Source organism: Hippocampus comes, unplaced genomic scaffold (genome assembly GCF_001891065.2).
Source record: "Hippocampus comes isolate QL1 unplaced genomic scaffold, H_comes_QL1_v1.1 scaffold197, whole genome shotgun sequence".
Lineage (NCBI taxonomy): Eukaryota > Metazoa > Chordata > Actinopteri > Syngnathiformes > Syngnathidae > Hippocampus > Hippocampus comes.
In genome coordinates this window covers 165,187-186,332 of record NW_017804750.1, presented here as the reverse complement: position 1 = coordinate 186,332, position 21,146 = coordinate 165,187, and the positions used below count along the sequence as shown (strand labels likewise).

At 45.0% G+C, this 21,146-nt stretch overlaps 7 protein-coding genes and 3 non-coding genes across 10 annotated transcripts; 5 read left to right on the top strand and 5 right to left on the bottom strand.

Moving 5' to 3' along the window:
* Window positions 1-4: 4 nt before the first annotated feature.
* LOC109513040 (alpha-1A adrenergic receptor-like) lies at window positions 5-7,986 on the top strand (the record flags this gene model as incomplete). Its single annotated transcript, XM_019865281.1, has 5 exons — window positions 5-253; window positions 2,270-2,521; window positions 2,686-3,076; window positions 5,902-6,023; window positions 6,360-7,986. Coding segments are annotated over 5 exons (1,326 nt in total), but the record flags the coding sequence as incomplete, so codon positions are not given.
* Window positions 7,987-8,126: 140 nt separating this feature from the next.
* Window positions 8,127-9,268, top strand: LOC109515156 (histone H1.03-like). The gene has a single exon (XM_019868794.1). The coding sequence runs from the start codon at window positions 8,581-8,583 to the stop codon at window positions 9,151-9,153; it is 573 nt and encodes a 190-aa protein (XP_019724353.1). The 5' UTR covers window positions 8,127-8,580; the 3' UTR covers window positions 9,154-9,268.
* Window positions 9,269-10,008: 740 nt separating this feature from the next.
* On the top strand, window positions 10,009-10,793 carry LOC109515225 (histone H2B 1/2-like). The gene has a single exon (XM_019868910.1). It carries the CDS (start codon window positions 10,247-10,249, stop codon window positions 10,616-10,618), a length of 372 nt encoding a protein of 123 aa, XP_019724469.1. The 5' UTR covers window positions 10,009-10,246; the 3' UTR covers window positions 10,619-10,793.
* A 394-nt stretch (window positions 10,794-11,187) lies between these two features.
* On the top strand, window positions 11,188-11,260 carry trnav-aac (transfer RNA valine (anticodon AAC)). The gene has a single exon. It is a non-coding gene; the product is annotated as a tRNA-Val (tRNA).
* Window positions 11,261-11,436: 176 nt separating this feature from the next.
* Window positions 11,437-11,509, top strand: trnav-aac (transfer RNA valine (anticodon AAC)). The gene has a single exon. It is a non-coding gene; the product is annotated as a tRNA-Val (tRNA).
* A 677-nt stretch (window positions 11,510-12,186) lies between these two features.
* On the bottom strand, window positions 12,187-16,038 carry LOC109512975 (uncharacterized). The gene is made up of 2 exons (XM_019865167.1): window positions 15,692-16,038; window positions 12,187-14,522 (listed from the first exon to the last, which is right to left on the bottom strand). The coding sequence occupies exon 2, from the start codon at window positions 14,470-14,472 to the stop codon at window positions 12,187-12,189; it is 2,286 nt and encodes a 761-aa protein (XP_019720726.1). The 5' UTR covers window positions 14,473-14,522; window positions 15,692-16,038.
* trnav-aac (transfer RNA valine (anticodon AAC)) lies at window positions 15,961-16,033 on the bottom strand. Its single transcript has one exon. It is a non-coding gene; the product is annotated as a tRNA-Val (tRNA).
* A 1,019-nt stretch (window positions 16,039-17,057) lies between the features above and the next one.
* Window positions 17,058-17,514, bottom strand: LOC109514036 (histone H2B 1/2-like). The gene has a single exon (XM_019866868.1). The coding sequence runs from the start codon at window positions 17,471-17,473 to the stop codon at window positions 17,102-17,104; it is 372 nt and encodes a 123-aa protein (XP_019722427.1). The 5' UTR covers window positions 17,474-17,514; the 3' UTR covers window positions 17,058-17,101.
* A 519-nt stretch (window positions 17,515-18,033) lies between these two features.
* On the bottom strand, window positions 18,034-19,466 carry LOC109513889 (histone H3-like). The gene has a single exon (XM_019866631.1). The coding sequence runs from the start codon at window positions 19,052-19,054 to the stop codon at window positions 18,644-18,646; it is 411 nt and encodes a 136-aa protein (XP_019722190.1). The 5' UTR covers window positions 19,055-19,466; the 3' UTR covers window positions 18,034-18,643.
* A 669-nt stretch (window positions 19,467-20,135) lies between these two features.
* On the bottom strand, window positions 20,136-20,959 carry LOC109513806 (histone H1-like). The gene has a single exon (XM_019866525.1). The coding sequence runs from the start codon at window positions 20,867-20,869 to the stop codon at window positions 20,192-20,194; it is 678 nt and encodes a 225-aa protein (XP_019722084.1). The 5' UTR covers window positions 20,870-20,959; the 3' UTR covers window positions 20,136-20,191.
* Window positions 20,960-21,146: the final 187 nt, after the last annotated feature.

Sequence of the window (21,146 nt, the reverse complement as noted above, 5' to 3'; positions counted from 1 at the left end):
GTCGCCTCCGGCGGACTCGAACGCCACGGGCAACCGCAGCAAGCACGCCCCGCCGGAGCTGAGCCGGGCCGTGCCGGTGGGCATGCTGCTGGCCTCGTTCATCGCCTTCGCCATCGTGGGCAACCTGCTGGTCATCCTGTCGGTGGTGTGCAACCGCCACCTGCGCACCCCCACCAACTACTTCATCATCAACCTGGCCATCGCAGACCTGCTGCTCAGCACCACCGTGCTGCCGGTGTCCGCCACGCTCGAGGTGAGACGGCGCAAGGCCGACTCGACATACGACGACGTGACGAAGGAGCTCGGTTACTGTTGCACGTTTTGGGTTTTTAAGTTGCTTCCGGCGAATTGTTACTCTACGGTAGTTCTACTCAAACCTTTGACGCCACTTGGAAAAAACAATATATACAGTACTCGTCCCTCCAACGAAACTACAGTCGTGTAGTAGTCCCAAGTGTTCATAAGGGGGATAAAAAACAATGATGCCGGGGTTCTATAATGTTTTAAAACTTCATTTAGATGGAAAAAAAATGCTCATTGTGCACAGTTTCAACATTAATTTCAGTGATTCCACGACACTGGTCAACAGTGAAGTTTAATCAGGGTTGGCTTTATGTATGACCAAATATATTTTTTGATGATGATTTAAAAAAAAAAAATCACTTTATGTTTTCTAGTCGTTTGAGATATTTTCATTATTTTGTTTTTAGGTTTGACCGATAAAAGGTTGTGCAATACAGATTTTACCATGCATTGTAATTCATAACGAACGTTTCAGGGGGGAAAAAAATCCACCTGTTGCTGAACAAAATTGTTAATTCATAACTACTGCTAAATATAGGACCATCAGACAAATATTGCTCTGAACACCTGCTAGAGTTATTACTTGCGCAATTGGGAACAAAACATAAACAATATATAATATACAAATGAACGTTTGGGAAAATATGCCGGTTAATTTAAAATGTGTACAGTATTCCAACTTTCGGACTTTTGTATATTGATACACATGAACATATTGATTGACTAATTGAACCAAAGGTATGCTCGGTTACAGCCAAATGTGTTTATTTATTTCGTTATTTATTTTTCATCTGACTGTTTCAAACTTGAATTGTTTTTTTTTTGTTTGATTTTGTAGTCCGTAAGTAACCTAATTAAAAAAAAAAATAGACGGAGAGTTCATTTTGCATTAATTATAAAGCATCATGTATACTGTATATAATTTCTTGCGCCCTCTGCTGGCCCATTGGAAGCATTGTTGAGTCACTCGCAAGTTGTTTGCTCCCCATTAAAATGATCAAGCAGGTTTTTGGAACGTGGGAGAACATGGGAAGAATTTACAAACTCCGATTTGACCATGTTGCCCTTCAACATAAAAATATTTTTTGTCAAATGTACAGAAACGGATTTTGGTGACCCTCTATTGGTTCACACGAGCCAAAATGTTAGCTCCCTCCCCTACACGCAGACACTCGCAGTATGTCATAGTGCAGTTTCAAACCACGGCAAGCACAAAAACTGTGAGGAATGAGCCTCTGCACACCATTCTGTCATCACGCAGACACCACAAATGATCAACAAACTTTGATGCTGGTATACGCCACCCACGCTACACGATGTAGGCAAAAAAAATATCTTTTTAATTATCACGTCCACCATCTGTGGGCTAAATCTGCTCCGATTCGGGCTCATTTGGGACACTTCCCCGCGAAGAGTTCAGTTCATCGAACCTTGGAATCTCCCCCCTCCCATATCGAATGCTTCAAACCAAAATAACCGACTTCCTGGGGGCGCCTCTGTGTGATTTGGGGAGGGTATGTGGGGTCCCCTAAAATGGGAATTTTCCCACCAGGGTGCACATGCTTGCAAAAATTGGTTGGCTTTGGGGCATAATTGAAGACCCTTTTTGTATTGATCCAATCCACACAACTTTGTCATTTGAAAATCCGCTAGCACTAAACACTGGCTCAAAAAAAAAAAAAAACTAGCACATTGAGGCCACAGTGCTTAAAAATACTTGACACATCATAGTGGAACACGGGCAGGAGCAAAACATGTTGACAGCCAATAAAACAATACCCACAGGCATATATTCTTTATCCTCTGCAAAAAAAAAATATGATTGTACCTGAGTTGGGACAGTCTTCTTCTATTTACTCCTCCAACCTACATGTATTATTGCTGTATGAATGAATGATACAGCATCCTTGTGTCCAAGGTACTCACCTTAAACAGGAGATGCCCATTCCCAAATCTTTATCCACAGATTCTGGACTACTGGGTCTTCGGACGCATCTTCTGCGACATTTGGGCGGCGGTGGACGTCCTGTGCTGCACGGCGTCCATCATGTCGCTGTGCGTCATCTCCATCGACCGCTACATCGGTGTGCGCTACCCGCTGCAGTATCCGGTCATCGTGACGGAGCGGCGCGCGCTGCTCGCCATGCTGGCCGTCTGGATCCTGGCCATCGTTATCTCCATCGGACCGCTCCTCGGATGGAAGCAGCCGCCATCGCAGGTGGGCGTGTTCTGCGCAAACACAACTCTTGCAGAGACACATTTTCGGAAAAAAAAAACAATCGGTGGTGTACAAAAGATTAGCTGGGTTGAGTAATTTCACACAAGGTGGATGGCAGGCCCGCCGGAAAACTTCGTGTGTGACCTCCTCCACCCTTCCCGCAGGACGACACCGAGTGCGTGATCACCGAGGAGCCATTCTACGCCCTCTTCTCCTCGCTGGGCTCCTTCTACATCCCGCTGGCCGTCATCCTGGCTATGTATTGTCGCGTCTATGTGGTAGCAAAGCGCACCACCAAGAACCTGGAGGCCGGCGTGATGAAGGAGCGGCAGCAGGACTCCAACGAGCTCACACTGAGGATCCATTGCCGCAATCAACAGATCCAGGACCTGTGCGCCGCCTCCAAGGGCGGCGGCGCGAGCTCGGCCGGGCGCTGCACGCTGACCGTCAAGCTGCTCAAGTTCTCCAGGGAGAAGAAAGCTGCCAAGACGCTGGGCGTGGTGGTGGGCATGTTCATCCTGTGCTGGCTGCCCTTCTTCCTGGCTCTTCCCATCAGTACGTACCTCTCATTGTCAGAACTAACCATCGCAAGACCTGCGCTAATCGTGAAAAGGAAGCAGTGACTGATGCATTTACAATGCGCATCGTTTGCAGATTTTAACTATCAACCTCTATCCCCCACAAACAGCAAATGTCCCCTGTAGAAGGCATTTGCGAGGTGCAAGATTAAAAAAATAAATACAGAATCACTTTTTTTTAAATTCCATGTCTGAAATTTAAAAAAAAAAAAAAAAACAGCACAGCAAAAACTAAAAACCCACCAATCTTTTGTGTGAACTAAATTGATAATTACAAAAACGAAGCACGTCAATTTAAATGACTGAAATTTCAATCCATTGATTTTTCTATTCTGCTGATCCTCATTCGTCGCGCTAAAGTGCCCCCAACTCACTGAAAGCATTTTCACTCACGGAGGCAGCACTTCGCGCACGACTACAATGCGTAGACATGGCACGTTGACACAATGCCAAACACAATTAGGTGTCAATTTTTAGTTCTATGGCCATTTGCGTGTCGTATCAATTTTATGTATCCAACAGTGCATTGGATATCATCTGGTTCTATTTAAGAGCTTCTGTTCTATTTCAGATGCCCCCCCCCTTTTTTTTTTTTTACTGTGAGTTGCAAAAACATGAGATAGCATCATGTCTGCCAGAAGCTTTGCTCTACATTAACATACAGTGAAAAGAGTTAGTTCGACAATCTGATCATAAAAACCTCATTTAGACATGGAGATTTTCACCAACGTACGCTCACCCCCCAAAAAACGTTTACCAGGTTTTTTGTTGGAGTTGTACAACACGCAATACAATTTGATGGTCCGAGTAGATGTAGTAATAACAAAAAAAAAAAAAACAACCGACAAAAAAATCAATAAAACAACACAGCTAAATAGTAGGTAGGATTAAATGTATATCTATTTTTTATTCATGTTTTCTCCTATGTTTGAACTCAATCCATAATTCTAGAAATGTTCCTCACACTCAGACGAGGTGCTCGAATGACACCTCAAGACTTTATGAAAGAATACATCATCATATAACATATGTATATTTATTTACCACCCGGGCACTTAAAATTGCTTTTTAGCTGCGCTTTGACCTCTGCTGCTCTTTTAGTGCTGAGTTGCATTTCTGATGCCTCGTTTCTGCTGAGCCGTGAACTACACTTCGGACTCAATAAAACTGCACTTTGGATGGAAAAAAAAAAAGAGAAAAAAAAGTTTCCACTATTAAATAATAAAATGTTCACTTTAATTTATGCAAGCATAAACCCAAAACATATGGCTGATTTTACGACTTTGAAGTCGACCGACGCTTGTGATGCTAATTTTCAGATGTGGTTAACATTTCGTGGAATATATTCAGGACGGGCAGCGCGGTCGCCTAGCGGGGACCACCTTTGCCTCAAAGTCGAGAGATTTTGCGTTGGGCACGACCAATAAGGATTTGTTTTAGGTTGATCCCGATTCCTATATTTGCCAGGATAAATTTCAGATCACCGATTAATCGGCCGATTAATTGAGGAAATTGGATAGTGACTAAAATGGCCGCTTGTTCGATCCCTTCACGCTTACAACATTAAAGTTACGAGTTACGGGCAGAACATTTGATAAGTTTGTTTGCCGTTATCACAGAGACAATTATTTTTATCCAACTTCTCTCGCCATAAGTCAACTGGGATCGGCCTAAGCTTACTTATGATCCCAATGACGACGTGTGGTGTCGAAAATGGACGGATGGATTGATAGTACCCTTAGCGCACTGTTAGCATCGTACATTGCATTTCCAAAATAGCCCCTTGAGTAGTGTGGTCATTGACAGTGTTTACACGGAGGACAAGGCTGGAACCCCAAACTCAAGCTAAAATAAAACCTTCCTGTGTGAGAGGAAAGAAATAGCCAAACTTGGGTTAGGATGACAGTGATGCATGATGGGAAGATGATGCCACGCACTCGTTATGGTGGCGGACGGCTGGTTTTCGCGCCGGGTTTCGTCATATATAGTCAGAGATAGCAGGCGGCGATACAGGATGGCCTTACAAGTCCATGTCGGAGGAGAACAAATTCATCTCGCAGGAGATCTGTTATCTAGGAAAAATAAAGTGTCGATCCGCCACAAATCCCGGAAATCCCACGAGAGCCTCGGACGTGAGGAGCACCTGCCTCACCTGGGGGGGTCACCAAGGGCTTTAGACTATCGTCCAAACTGGATGAAGGTGAGAAGCCTCTCAGGAATGACGATGAAAGCAAATGCTGCCCCTTAGTGGCAAGAACTCTTCCCTGCTCTCCTTTCCAGTTTTCCAAGCTACGCTGCTGCTACTGGACTGGACCATGCGTTACGTATCCTAAGGCAGCTAGCCAGTTGGATGACTTCTTCCTTTTTTAAACAGATGGACTCAAATGTGACATCAATCCCCGAGGATCCAAATGTTCACAAACAACAACAGCTCAATCCGATTCGTGAGCAATCATGCGCATTCTAAATCAAACAACTGTCGTGATTCACTCTTAAAAAGGCGCAACAACACACTAAAACCAGTGATGGAGTATCAAATGTGAAATTGGCCATTGCGGAATAAAAACAGGGTGTAGAAAACTTAACCCCCCCCCCCCTTAAAAAAGACACAACCCAAAAATTAAAACAATTACTTTAGTCAGCTGGAAGTGAACTAGCTAGCAAGAGAAGCTAACATAGCAGTTGACATTTCACAAGCTCAGCCTTTAATTTAAAATACCACCAAAGTCCAGAAGAGTCTGCATTTGCTGTGTGCTATATCTTCACATATTCCAGAAAATTTAAATTGTTTGTGTGTTTTAGGTTCTTTTAACAGAAATTTGCGCCCACCCGAAACCTTCTTCAAGGTGATTTTCTGGCTGGGCTACTTCAACAGCTGCCTGAACCCCATCATTTACCCCTGCTACAGTCGTGAGTTTAAGCAGGTATGAAGCCGCTTAAAAGACTGCAAGCTAAAGTGATTCTTAAGTTAGCAAATGAAACTCATCTTATTTCAACAGTCATTTGAGCGTAACCCTAACCTGCAAGGTCAAAATATTTATGTGTTGTAAATCTGGTGTTGTTTATTGGAATACAAATGGATTTATTGCTTGTCTCTGTTAACAAGAATACATGGCAAGAGGACCTTGACAAAAATAATTGATTGAATCGCATTGAGGGGGGAAAAAAAAGACATTCAATTATTTTTAAAAATCATTCAGCTCTAGTTACTCGAAGCAAGTAATGCAAACAGAGATCCTGACACCCCCCCGTGCCTTCAGGCCTTCATCCGGATCCTCCGCTGCCGTTGGAAACGGAAGCGCCAGGGCTGGCAGGCGTACTACAACTACCGCTCCCAGCAGGGATCCAACAACTCGTCCTACCTGAACGGCAGCCAGCAGACGCTGTCCTCCATCAGCCACAGCCCGCGATGCGTCGCCCCCAAGCTGCAACCGCCACCTTGGTCGTCGTCCTCCAACAAGGCCGGGCGGAACCTCCTGCCGGGGTCGGGCGTACCGGGACCCCGGCTGGGTCCGGCGTCGCCGCTCGCCAAGGCAGCTGGCGGGCGAGACAGGAATGTGAAAAGGCAGTAAAAGAGAGAAATTGGACAGTACGGTACAAATATTCAGACTCATACGGAGAGAGCTGTGGCCACTTTGGGTGTGAAACAACAAAATGGAGGAACAAAACGGGTTACATCGTTGGTTGGCCACCGATCGTGTGCTTCAAAACTGATTCGATTGACCTTCCGTCGCACAAGCGTGTTGTGTTTTGTGATCATATTTATTAACAGGCACGTGGCAGCGTGGCCACCAAGCGGGCCTGAAGGCCGTGAGTTCGATGTCCAGTAGACATTTTCTTCGATATGCTAGTGGTCACCACGTCTGCCTCACAATTCTGAGGTTCTGGGTTTGACACTCGACTGTGGCCTTCCCGTGTTGAGTTTGCATGTTCTCCCTGCGCTTGAGTGTTTTTGTTTTTTTTTTAAGCTGCGATAGGTCCCAGCTTTCCGCTTTTGAGGACAAGTGCTTTTGAAAGCTACTGCGTATGGATGACTGGTTTGACATTTTACAAGTTCCTACCTTGAGGCTTGGAGAAGCACATTCGCCATTTATTACGCTACCTGTTTTATGGGAGGCCCTTGACTATTAAACACTTCAAAAGTGCCGATCACTAGGATTTTTTTTTTCTTTTTTACAGCAACTCTTCTTCTCAACCTTCTTGTTTTATCTCCCACAATCCAGAAACTGTTTTTTAAAGAGGTCTGTGATGACCTGGCTTCGTCCGCACACAATGGGGGGGGAATAAAAAATGCATGGTGGATTGATGAATGGCTTGATGAACCACTCAAGATGTGACTGAAGAGGACTAAAGGCTCACGCTGTCTAAAGACTGTGGTGGTCCTGTGGTTGTTTGATGACAATATAAACCTGTATACCGTCTAGTTTGGGTTGTCTTGAAACTGTGAAACGCATTTATTTGATCAGTTTTGCTTTTGGCATGACTGCAGTCATTTTGACTCACTTGAATGTTGATTTTCTTTCTTGCACACAAACATCTTAGCTCCTTCCCTTTCCAACTTGCCGTCCACTTGCAAAAAGAATACACGTCTTAGTTCAGCTTCGTGTAGAAGCAAAACTAATTTTCCCAGGAAGACATTATTTTGCATTTTTTTTTTTTGTGTCCGACATAGCCCCAGTTTATCCTCCTTCCACGTATAATAAAGTCTTAAACGCCTGGAGTGGATTCTTCGATTATTCCTCACAGTACATCAAGTCTACCCATTCAAGGTGCAGATGCCATGTCGAAACAAATCGTTAGGAAGAATTCAACATCCCGCTGTGTCTTTACCGTGGTCGTATTGTGCTCCTGACAGAAAGCAGATGATCGTTATAAAATGGCATTTTGGAAAAAAAAATGACATCATGTAATCCGATAACAAGATCGAACGCGTATTTCGTTTAGTAACCGCCCCGAGTCACGGTGGCAAACACTGTGTTTGCTGCCGTCCCAATTTTCACCAATAAAAGACAAAATGAAACATTTACCATCGTGGATTTGATTGTAATCCGCGGTCGAGGTTCTCTTCTAATGCGCGACGCTTTGTCGCGTCGATCACCTCACAATTAGGCACATTTTGAGAAGAAAGTGTGAGGAAAAGTCATCGCGAACGTCACCAGATGACTGAGTAGTGGGGTGTTGTGAAAGCTCTAAAATCTCAACTTGCAAATCTTTACAAAGAAATATGAACTGAGTCGAAAGGTAAGGGTGTTATCTTGCTTGTAGTGTACAAATCGTGTAGGTAGATGTTTTTTCACGGCGCACTTTGGGGCTGAAACGCGGAAGAGAAAACACAAATTTCGTTCGAGTGGAGAGCTGCGGCTGGTTGAGTCTCTCCGGTTCTCATGTGCCTTCCAAGCCCCGCCTCCGACTCTCCAGCTGACAGCTCGTCTACAAAAAAACTGACAGCTCGTTACGAACGAGAGACGCGAGATAGCGATCATGGCAGAGAAAGCACCAGCGAGCAAACGGCCCAGCATCTCCAAGATGATCTTGGAGGTGATGGCGGAGTCCAAGGAGCGCAAAGGCATGTCGGTGGCCGCGCTCAAGAAAGTTCTGGCGCTCAAAGGGGTGGACGTGCCGAAGCTCAACAAGCGCATCAACGACTCCCTGGTTCGCCTGGAGAAGAGGGGAGCCCTGACCCAAGTCAAGGGAGCTGGCGCTTCTGGTTCCTTCAAAGTGACAAAGGGGAAACCTGCCCCCAAGACCAAATCACCCAAGAAGACGAGCTCCGTTGGGTTGAAATCCATCCAGAAGGTTGGCAGACCCAAGAAGCCGACGCCCTCTTCCAAGAAACGGAACTCTCTGACATCCGTCAAGAAATATGTCAAGCCCAAGCAGAAACCCATGGCTAAGAAATCGGAGACTTCAGCTCGTCCCAGGAAGTCCAATGCCACTGCTAAACCTAAACAGAAGCTTAAAATAAAACCAACACAGGCTAAATTAACGAAGAAACCTACTGGGAAGAAAGGCACAGCAACCAAGAAACCAACAGTTAGAAAGACTCGGAAGTGAGCTGTCAACTCGGATACATAATCAAACTAAAAGGCTCTTTTCAGAGCCATTACCACAGCCACTTGAGAGCACTTCCTGACTCGTTTAAACTCGGACGGTCAGCAAACTTTTTGAAAATTAGTGAGTGACGTTTAAACTCGGACGGTCAGCAAACTTTTTGAAAAGGAGCCATTAGTTTAGTTGGAATGGCGAACGAACGGTTTGATGTGAACTTCGGATAGAACAAATGTCTTCAAATTGCTTTGAAGAATGTTCCTATTATTGTGACATCTTGTTATTTTTGTTGCAAATTATATTCATTACCGTGAAGACATTCATGTTAATGATTTTCTCACAATAATTAGGAAGAAGATAAATATCAACTCGTAACATTGAGAGGGTTATTTTTAAAAAAATGTATTACAATACAGTTGCTAGTTACCTGCTCACCCCAGGATGGATATGTGCTATAAATGTTTTGAAAAGCTCTTGTCTGTTGAGGGGCCGAGTTGATAATGGCTTGAGAGTTTTCATTGTGAGTTAGTTTTTATTAATTTTCAAAGCTGGTTTGTTAGTTTTTATTAGTTTTAGTTTTTTCTGGAAATTTTAGTTTTAGTATTAGTTTTTTGTGTATTTCTTGTGTGCAAAATTAAAAGTTATGACAATGTGTCGGAAAAACTCAACCAAAATATTTTAAAACGTTCTAAAAACTACTATCCGTCTCTCTCATTTATGAACCGAGATAGGAGACCCCTTTTGACTTGTCTTACTTTTTGTGGATGTGGTACTAGAACCATTCAAGCAACCAGAGAGACAATCCTTGTAACTTTTGGCATTCATTTGCATTCTACTTCAATGCAAAATTCCCTTGTCGTCCCCTTCGCGGTATTCGGGAGATGCTATCCACATTTCAAATAGAAAAAAAGCGCGACAAGTACCTTAGCCTATTGGCTAATAGCGTTCCGCCCACGATTTCAAAACAGCGTGTTAAACGTCATCCCGCACAAACCAATCCTGTACGAGCAATAGCGCACAGAAATTTGCATAGCTGGATTATAAAAACGACACTCGGCCGACTTCAATTCAGAAATCGCTTACCTGAGCAGTTGTCACAATGCCTGAACCAGCAGTCAAAGTCTCCAAGAAGGGCTCCAAGAAAGCCGTCGCCAAGTCTACCAAGCCTGGCAAGAAGAGAGTGAAGCGCAGGAGGGAGAGCTACTCCATCTACGTGTACAAGGTATTGAAGCAGGTCCATCCCGACACCGGCATCTCTTCCAAGGCTATGAGCATCATGAATTCGTTCGTTACCGACATCTTTGAGCGCATCGCTGGCGAGGCATCCCGCCTGGCACTCTACAACAAGCGCTCGACTATCACCTCCAGGGAGATCCAGACCGCCGTCCGCCTGCTTCTTCCCGGTGAGCTGGCCAAGCACGCCGTGTCCGAAGGCACCAAGGCTGTCACCAAGTACACTAGCTCCAAGTGAAGTGTTACTCTTCACTCTCGGCCAAAGGCCCTTTTCAGGGCCACAACAAGCTTCTTAAGACTTCCTTTCCATCAGTATGAACTTTACTAATCGCCTCACTGCAGATTAAAGTGCCAATTTCTTTTTACGGAGAGAGAACAATAAACGTTTCTACACTTGCATAAATCGCTATGAAGTGGAAACCGTTAGCATTTTATACCGTGTGACAGTATGCAAGTATGTCCTTGTTACCAAAGTAACTTGGTTACAGCAACTTAGTTGAAGAAACCATTATACTGATCGTTTTGATATGGTTTCACAGTCATAACGTCCGTCAAAGGGAAACAGTAACTACCATGTGGCCCTCGACAATGAGCTTGACAGCCCTGGCTTACACCATTTAGATGTATCACGAACCCGCTTCGTGTACTTTGGAGGCATACTGTACGACACAAAAGCAGTATTAGAAAAGTTACCATTCAGGAGAAAGGTGACTTTTGTAGTTGGATAAAAATACATGTAAGCGCCTTTGAGCGTCACATAAAACTGTATTGCCTACTTAAAAGTTTACTTCAGGAGAGCTACTATATGTTTCCGTAGTGTAGTGGTTATCACGTTCGCCTAACACGCGAAAGGTCCCCGGTTCGAGACCGGGCGGAAACAACTTTTTATGCAAAAATCAATATTTTTTTTCCATTATTCTAATCCAGCTATGACAATATAAATGCTATAAAAGGTAGCTGTGTGGGCCCGAAAAAAGGCGTTAGACTACTGCAACCGGTAGTCTGGCATGATTTATAAGACCTGAAGTGTCAGTGAGGTCACAAGAGTTAATATGTGTTTCCGTAGTGTAGTGGTTATCACGTTCGCCTAACACGCGAAAGGTCCCCGGTTCGAGACCGGGCGGAAACATTCTTTGTTAGTCATTCTTTAGCCCCCCCCCACCCCACCCCCGCAAATAATCTGGTCAATTCACACAATTGTTTCATAATTTTTGTAATTATCATTTATGTAATTGTCTTGTTCCTCATCCTGCACTTTCTGAAGCATGCGAAGCATACATACACTCTTCCTGATTTTACAGCAACTTCAAACATAAATGACTTGAACCCACATATTTGATACATATACTGTACCCGGCTACACGTGAATAAACTCAAAGACCGTGCAAAACTTAACTTGCGCTCGTTCATTCAAAAAGCAAAGGTCCATCCATCCATTTTCTGTCCCGCTTCACTCAGGATGCATACGTGCCGTTCGTAGTTTGGGTTTGAAATGTCTTTTGTCACACCGGTCCTGTAAATTTCTGACACACAAACACAGACGCATGCCGTATGTTACACATACGTACAGCAACATTTGACAATAAATTTGCATTCAATTCAATTCAATAACCTTTTTCCGATCAGGGGAGGAACTCCGGCAGCCATATTAACTTCCTATAAAGTGGTTTAAGAGCATGTGTGGCTTGGACATTCATCTGTTTTGGGAATTTCTCATGGCTTTATGAATGCAACAATTGAGCAGAAGACATGGCGGGAAATGAACATTTTATTTTTGCACCATTGCTAAAAGACAACTACAGAAAACTACTCGATCTCCACCTCGATGTCAACAGGTTGCAGTTTTTGGACAAACACGATATCTTGGTCGCCGGGATCCTGTTGGTGGAGGAGTTCCTCCTCCGGTTCGTCTTTGCACCGCGAGGGTGACGACGGCGGGAGCTGAAAGGGAAGCTCAAAGACCGTATTCAGGTAATTGTCGTTCCTGTTACTTTTCCTCGCCATGGCAAGCACCTGAGATGCGACGGACCAGGCGAACTCCACCTTGTGCGAGTTGTGGTAGCCCAGCTCAAAGTTGTAATCCAGGATTTGGAAAAGGGAAGGCACATAGCGGAGCCGGTTCTGCCGCACGTAGCGGTGCACCTCGAGCAGGACGCCCCTGGTCAGCTGTTGCAGGCTCAACTTACTCTTGGCTCCCCATTTGGAGCCCACGTCAAGATCCAGTCCGATTTGTTTGCAGGCGCCGAAGTCGTTGAATTGGATCGCCGTGACATTCGTCTCTTGATTCGAGGGTATTCCTGCGCCGCGGTCCTCCGACTCGATCTGCGTGAAGACGGGCGTGCTGAGCCACAGGTCCCTGGGGAGCGCGTTCGGCCTCCTCACAAACCACTTCCCCACCGAGGGCCATTTTTGGACCACCCCGGCGCACCATTTTTGGAACGCCGCGGCGGCCTCGCTCTCGCCACTCCGCAAGTCCAAATTGAAATTGTGCTCCAGGATGTCCTTGACCAGCTCGGTCGTCGTGCCGCGCAAACTGTCCACAAATTGGAACATTTCCAGCAGCGCGCCGACGGTCAGCGCGGACAACGGCAGCTTGACGCCGTCCGTCGCCCAGAAGTCCAGGCCGATCCTCTTACAGAAAGGATACGGGTCCATGTCCGAGGACGACGACGCGCACTTTGTTGACTCGACTTCCTTTCCGCCGTCGTAAATGTGCGGGAGATGTAAACTGCCGTTGAGGAACTCAAATTGTGCTTTGTCGGGATGTGCGAGGAGGGCCTTCCATTTCGTGATTAAATCCCCGACCAGAGTCTGCGTGCTGTGCTCCTCCTGCGGGACCACGTGAAAGTTGCGCTCCAGGATGTCCGACAAGAAGCTCCCCGAGCCTTTATTTAGGGCCATGGCAAACTGCTGAACCTCCATCAGGACACCGTTGGTGAGCAGATGCAGAGGCAAGGCTTGCTTGGCGCCCGAGCCGACGTCAAAGTCCAAACCGATCTCCCGGCAGCTCTCAAACTGGCTCTTGGCTTTCTGGGTTGTCAGGATTCGCGTGGAGCAAACGCCACGCAGCAGCCACAGCTTCCGCCTCGCGTCACCGTCCAGAGCTCCTTCATCAGAGCGTTCGCCGATGCTGCTTTGGGTGTCCGTGCGAGTTGCCGTGACCGGAACCTGTCCGTCGTCTTCGTTCACAGCCACGGAGGACTGCGTTTCGGCCTCAGAGTCAAGTGGGCACATGTAGGAATCGGCCAGCAATTCTTCCGTGGCGTCGCCGATTGTGCACTGCAGCGATCGCTTTATCCTGGCGTCCGCTCTCGTGTAATCCAGAGCTTTGCGCTTCTGAAACATGACCCTTGGGATTTGGCTCACCTGGATGCCAAAGTTCTGCTCCAGCAAGGTGTTGCCGATGCGATTGGCGGTGCTGGAGAGGACGCGAGAGAAGTCCAGGAGTTCCAGCATCAGGCCATTGGTGAGCAGATCCAAATGGAACTTCCGGTGGCCCGATTTGGACGGGTCAACGGCCAAAGACACGCCCAATTCTTGGCAGATGGGATAAGGGTTCGCTTTGTGTAATGTCGTTTCTTGTCCCTTTTTGGGAACAACCGCGCCTTCCGCGGGCTGCTCTTCCGACAAGTGGGGAGGAGCGAGGATGGAAAAAAAGTTGTTGAGAGGAATCTGGGACTGCGATGTCGTCTTGTCCACGTACGCCTTTAAAACGGACACGTCCGGCAACGGGAAGATGTCCTTGAGATGTTGAGGTTTGACCTTTTTATTTTTGATTTTGCCGTGAATGCGGGCCGCGTACTGGTAACACAACTTGTGGTCTGCGGTGTCCAAGCCCAGGTCAAAGTTGAACGCCATGACCTCAAATAGAAAATATTTCTCCGCCGTCGCCACGGTCCGGGCAAAATTGCAGATCTCCATTAGCACGCCGTGGGTCAACAGACTGGTGTCCAACTTTGTCCATCTTTCCACGGTGGCGTTGAACTCCACGCCGATTTTGGCCGACTCCGGAAAGGGGACTTCACCCCTCTGGTTGCGCATGCCGTGGAACACGCGCCGCTGCCAGATGTAGTTGTTGTCCACACCGTCCATGTTTACATCCCGGTGTGGAAGAGAAGCGAATCTGGCGGCCCGTCAGGAATCTGTGAAAAATAATTTAATGAGTTCCATTAAAAAGCTACTACCTCGCTTTACCCCGATGAAATCAATTTTCTAATAAATAGCACAATAGTGCTGTGTTGGAAAAAAAAAATCAGGATTAAAAGCGCATGGCAAGAAAGAAAGTGTTTTTCTAAGGGGCATGGCCAAGGGAGAGACTTCATTGGGTTGGAATCCAGTCAGCTGTTGAGCCTGTGGGTGAGCAGCTGGGTGTGTGTTGTGGCCTACAACAGATTCTTGCATTTGTTTTCATTTTACATTTGTATTTTTGACAGTTTGACTCGAGCAGTCAATGGCCGAAAGTGCATTGGCGACTGCTCTCCTTTTTTTCCGGGACCATGAATGCAGCACATTGTTTTGTCATAAATCATAACTATGAAAACGGGTTATAAACAGAATGAAGTGCAAAACAAAACAAACGAAAAGAAGATTCTCAGAGTATGGTAGCTCCAAGTTCCAATAGTGATTAATTGGCTCTCTCTAGTGGTGTACAAAAAAATGTTAATCAATTCAGTTGTAATTTAACATACAACCTTTGTAGAACGGTTTGTGTTGAAGCAGTTATCTATGCACATTTTTTGTTTCAATTTCATCTGCGATATATTTTAACTGAATACTTATGTAAGGGGAAGCCGGAAGAATCACTGCCAAAGTTACAATTCATTTGTATTTAACTTTTAAATTCAACACAGTGGCACCTTGGAGAAATGTTAGTTCGAAAAATGTACTTGCATGTATGTATGCTGCCCAAAATAGTTTTAATATTCAAACTACGTCACAGTGGCTAACAAAAATAGCAAATCAACCTTTTGTGGAATAAAACCTGCCGTGCTTAGATGAACACGTATGCGTACATTTGAGATCGAATTGAGTTTAAAACATACTCATACCACGTCAGAGAGTGTGCTTGCCTATCACCTTCTCAAACCACTAGTATAAATGATTTGATTCATCGTGTGGGCCCGGGCAAGCTCAACTAGTTGGTTCAAGGCGAAGCCACTTAAAATAAATAACAAACACAGCCCAAAACAAAACAGCAGGCAGTTGGAGCGCTGGCGTTAGCATATGTAAATAGCTCAAGCTAACTAGACGTTCTGCCCTGGCTGCGATTCGTCCGCGGGACAAAAGACAAAGACCGCTATAGCGAACTCACCAAGGAATGCATTCTACACTTCCCACCTGCCGGATACGGCGCTGAAGTCATTTTATGGACGCGGAAAGACGGTTTAGCCCACAACTGCTGCATAGGTCGGCTCACGTGGAGCGGAACTTCCGGTATTATAAATCATGCCAGACCATCAGTTGCAGTAGTCTTTTTAACGCCTTTTTTTCGGGCCACAGAGCTACTTTTTAAATCATTTGTATTTTCTTAGCTGGATTAGAATAATGAAAAAAAAAATTCCTTGATTTGTGGTTAAAAGATGTTTCCGCCCGGTCTCGAACCGGGGACCTTTCGCGTGTTAGGCGAACGTGATAACCACTACACTACGGAAACATGTACTAACACATCCAATAATAATAATTTACATAGCATTTATTCCAATTGTGGATTCATGAAGCGGCTTTTTCTGCAAAAATGTTGATGTTTCAGCTACTAACGTCTCATTTCTGTTGTCCTGACTTGGTCCTGAATATGTTTTTGCGTGCTCCTACAGTTAGTTTTATTTTGCAAAGTCGCGTTTATGATGAAAGGCAAACCGGATATCGTTGCCTTATTCATTTCCTGTCCAGCGTCTTACATGGAAGCTCGCAATTTGTTTGCTGCGTGTACTTATTTTCTGTTAACGTTCTTTGTCATATGTAGAGTTCAGTATAAATTGATTTGTTTGCTGCGTGTACTTATTTTCTGTAAACGTTCTTTGTCTTAAGTCGAGTTCAGTATAAATTAGTCGGCTTTGTCAATTGTAAACTTGGATCTGAGATGCTACAATTTGTTTACTTTCGATGAGCATTTCCGATAACCTGCGATTAGAATTCTTCCTGTTCATAATGTAACCAAATGGGGTACAGGAGTATATCTATCCATCTACTTCTTTATCAGTTTATCCTCGAGCCCACCCCAGCTGTCTTCGGACAGTAGTACCCCGATCAAATCAATTTTCTAATAAATAGCGCTGTTTTTCTAAGGGGCGTAGCCGAAGAAGAGACTTCATTGGGTTGGAATCCAGTCGGGCGTGTGCATTAATCAACAGGCGTTATCGTAAAGTATTTATATGTAGCTTTGGTATAATACATCTACCGGTCGAATGTATTTGATAGATTCGAATACTGATGCATGTAAAAAGCACATTGAAAGTATCGCCTGATAATTTTGGAATTAAGTCACTGTCATCAGGCGCTGTAGCCTCGTACAAATAATCATTGTACGTTACATTCACAATAAACAAAACAATTACAGATCAATAAATATGAGGAAACCCTGATCATTTCATGGACTGCGGTTTACAACTCAGTTGCAGTAAAGACAAGCATTAGTACCATAATACTGAGTGAGGAAGTGAAGTCTTAAGAAGTTTGTGGTGGCCCTGAAAAGGGCCTTTTGCCGAGATTGAAGAATAGCACTTCACTTGGAGCTGGTGTACTTGGTGACAGCCTTGGTGCCCTCGGACACTGCGTGCTTAGCCAGCTCACCAGGAAGAAGGAGGCGGACGGCGGTCTGAATCTCCCGGGAGGTGATGGTGGAGCGCTTGTTGTAGAGCGCCAGGCGGGAAGCCTCGCCGGCAATGCGCTCAAAGATGTCGGTAACGAACGAATTCATGATGCTCATAGCCTTGGAAGAGATGCCGGTGTCGGGATGGACCTGCTTCAATACCTTGTACACGTAGATGGAGTAGCTCTCCCTCCTGCGCTTCACTCTCTTCTTGCCAGGCTTAGTAGACTTGGCGACGGCTTTCTTGGAGCCCTTTTTTGAGGCTTTGACTGCTGGTTCAGGCATGTTGACGACTTTACTGGAAGGCGTTGTATGAACTTGGACTTGGCTGAGTTGAGCTTTTATTATTCGTCCTATGCAAATTTTTGTACGCTGTTGCTCTCACAGGATTGGTTTGTGTGCTGTGACGTATTACTGCAGATTCGAAATCGTGGGCGGAGAACTTTTAACCAATAGGGCAAGGAAGTTGTCGCGCTTTTTTCTTTTTGAAATGTAGATAGTATCTACAGAGGAACGTGGGTGGCGCAACAGGATTTTACCTTAGTGTAGTATGCAAATAAACTGACAGTGTCGTGTCATTTATTAAAAATGATTTAGGAATAATCAATACAAAATAGGTCATACATTCATATTTACAAATGTTCTAAAAAGGAAATTTTAAAAAATCGATTTTTACAATCGTATATTCATTTCATTAGTACATGCCAGTATTTAGGAATGTTCACATGTATCTATACAGGACATGAAATAAAATGTACACAATATTCCAAATGACCAAACATCTTGTGTACCATTAACATATTTGATTAATTTTCAATGACCAGCTCATCAATGTAATCGCACCTTAAACCCTTATAGTATTTGTACTGAGCAATGTAACTTACCTATAACTTCAAAATTATAGCAATTATATACAGACATGCAATAGGTAACCTGAATTCTTGACATTTCGTCTTCAGTGTTAAATGTGTCAACAAACTGGTCGACATCGTTGTCATTTTTACAATACAATATTTGTCACCTTAAATATCAAAACCCTAATAAGGTGAACAGCAATATTAAATGGACATTTTAATGCAAATAATTCCCAACGTTAAATATGAGGTAAATATTTAGTATTCGGGGAACTATGAAATATTTTACATACACTTGCTATTGATCTTCACACCAGCTTCTTATAATTGAAGACTGAGGCCAAAAATTAAATGAAACCCTGCTATTCTCATCATGGCATGCTTTGTGAACGAAAATAGCCAAGGGGTTGATTAGTTTTTTTTGTTCTCCAAAGTAGGGGACTCAATGTGTGCAACATTTTCTACATAATACACAAACCACCAGGAGCATCAATATTGTCCTTGTCACATTGTAAGAGATAAGCATGAGGAATTGAAGCCATTTTAGAACAAGTGAGTGGCTCTTAAAAGAGCCGTTGTTGTGATGGGGAGACCGGGAGACTTAGGCTCTCTCGCCGCGAATGCGGCGAGCCAGTTGGATGTCTTTGGGCATAATGGTGACGCGCTTGGCGTGGATGGCGCACAGATTGGTGTCTTCAAACAGGCCGACCAAGTAAGCCTCGCTCGACTCCTGCAGAGCCATGACGGCTGAGCTCTGGAAGCGCAGGTCAGTCTTGAAGTCCTGGGCAATCTCCCTGACAAGACGCTGGAAGGGCAACTTACGGATAAGCAGCTCCGTTGACTTCTGATAACGGCGGATCTCACGAAGAGCCACTGTACCGGGCCTATAGCGGTGAGGTTTCTTCACTCCGCCGGTGGCTGGGGCGCTCTTACGGGCCGCCTTGGTAGCCAACTGCTTTCTTGGAGCTTTTCCTCCGGTGGACTTACGAGCGGTTTGCTTTGTTCTGGCCATTTCGACTAGAGAGAGTGCTTAGTCTGTAATGATATTGCACGCGTCACCCGGAGATTTTATAGTAGAGTGTCGGCACTACGGGGACGCTTATTGGTCGAATGGAGAGTCACGTGTCGTTGTATTAAAGGAACGATTGGACGAGAAGAATTTGAAATGAACCAATGAAAGCGTTGGCGGGAACACTTTGAAAGGCGCCAACTGTCTAAGCGGACGTTTGAACAGCTTTGTTTTTGTTGATTTTGATGTCTGAATTGACTTAACAGTTTTTTGTTTCTTGAGTGTTTCTAAAGTAGGGATAATGGGCAACGAAATACAGGAGGGGCCAATTTTTTTTTCTTCAGTCCTTACACTGATTCAGACACTTCCTAAACAGATGTATAACAAAAATGGTACTTTAACTATGGGCAAAATATTTGCTCTTAATCCATTTGATATGTTTCAATGCATGTATAAAAGATCAACTATCCTAATCCAACAACAAAAGGGTTTGAAGCAAACAATAAAATAACCACATACAAATGCAAAGGGCTGTCTTGCTTTAAAAAAAAAACATTCAAGGACTGCACAAAACCGTTGACCTGCGAACTAACATCAAGTGTCAGAACTCATTTTGTACATTTTTTTTCCACAAAATTCAACTCACTCAAAATCTTAACATGAATGAGGTGCTCCGTTTGTCCTGTATCAGAGGTGGGAGGGAAAATGGGGAACCTCGGGAAAATATGTTTACCTTCCCGAACAGCTGGTGGATTTCTGGGCAGTGCCGGGCAACATGGCTGACCCTGTCCCCCAGCCCTGGGCTATTATTTTTCAACACCCTATCCCAGACTACGTTTTGGCGCACGACAGTTAAGAAACGTACAATCACATTTTGGGAGCTTATGTAAACAATATATTTTCAAATCTGGGGGTTTATAAAGCAACTTTTAATCAAATTTGAGATGGTGTGTGGGGGGGGGGGGTACACCATCCAATTTATTTATGGTGACCAGCCAGTGTGCATTCACTGCCACATATCTAAAAAGAAAAACAACATATTCTGAAATGCATAATAGATTGAGGAATTGCTCTTTGGGTGATGTGGTGGCTCTTAAAAGAGCCTTTGGTTGGTTGAAGATGTGAAACGCGTTAGTCGATTCACTTCTTGGACTTTTTCCCTGGTGCCTTCTTGGCTTGTTTTTTGAGTGCAGGTTTCTTGGCGGCAGGCTTCCTCCCCTTCTTCGGGGTATCCTTCTTGGACTTGGGATTCGACTTTGCTCTGGACGTCGTGGCCTTCCTGGGGCTGCTTGCCGACTTGGAAGCCTTCTTAGCAGGAGACTTCTTCCCTGGCTTCTTAGTTTTCGTTTCAGACTTGCCCGAGGTACGTCTCTTCTTTGCGCCCGCTGTCGATTTCCTGCCGGCGACAGCAGCAGTGGTGGTGGTAGTGGTGGACTTCTTGGCAGCGGGTTTCTTCTTGGTTTTCATGGCTTTAGTGGGCTTCTTGGCGGCCGGCTCCTTCTTGGCCAATTTGAAGGAACCAGAAGCGCCAATTCCCGTGGTTTGGGTCAGGATGCCCTTAGTCACGAGAGAGACTAAGGCGACGTTGATGCGCCTGTTGAGTTTGGGCACGTCCACGCCTTTGGCCGCCAGCGACTTCTTCAACAAAGCCACCGACATTCCTTTGCGCTCCTTGGATTCGGAAATGACGGCGACGATCTGTTTGGAGAGGCTGGGGGTATCTCTATTCGCCCTCTTGACTACTTGCTTCTTCTTTTTGGCCTTTCCCGCCGCCTTAGACGGGGTCGTAGCGGGTGCTGCCGGTGCTTCCTCTGCCATGGCTCTTCTCCGGTGCGTCTTGCTGAAAACAAGTTGTCCGCTGGAGAGCAGGAGGCGGGACTTATACGGCACATGAGAACCGGGGAGACTCAACCCAGCCGCAGCTCTGCACTCGAGCGATATGTGGACGTGCTTTTTGTGTTTTCTCTTTCACGTTTAAGTCCCAAACTACGCTATAAATTCAAATCTATTATCAAATCTTTTGCACCAGATCATAGTTGACCCCCTCTTCTTTAGCCTAGGATTGTTTTTGTGGTTTAATATGGGCTGGTTTTAT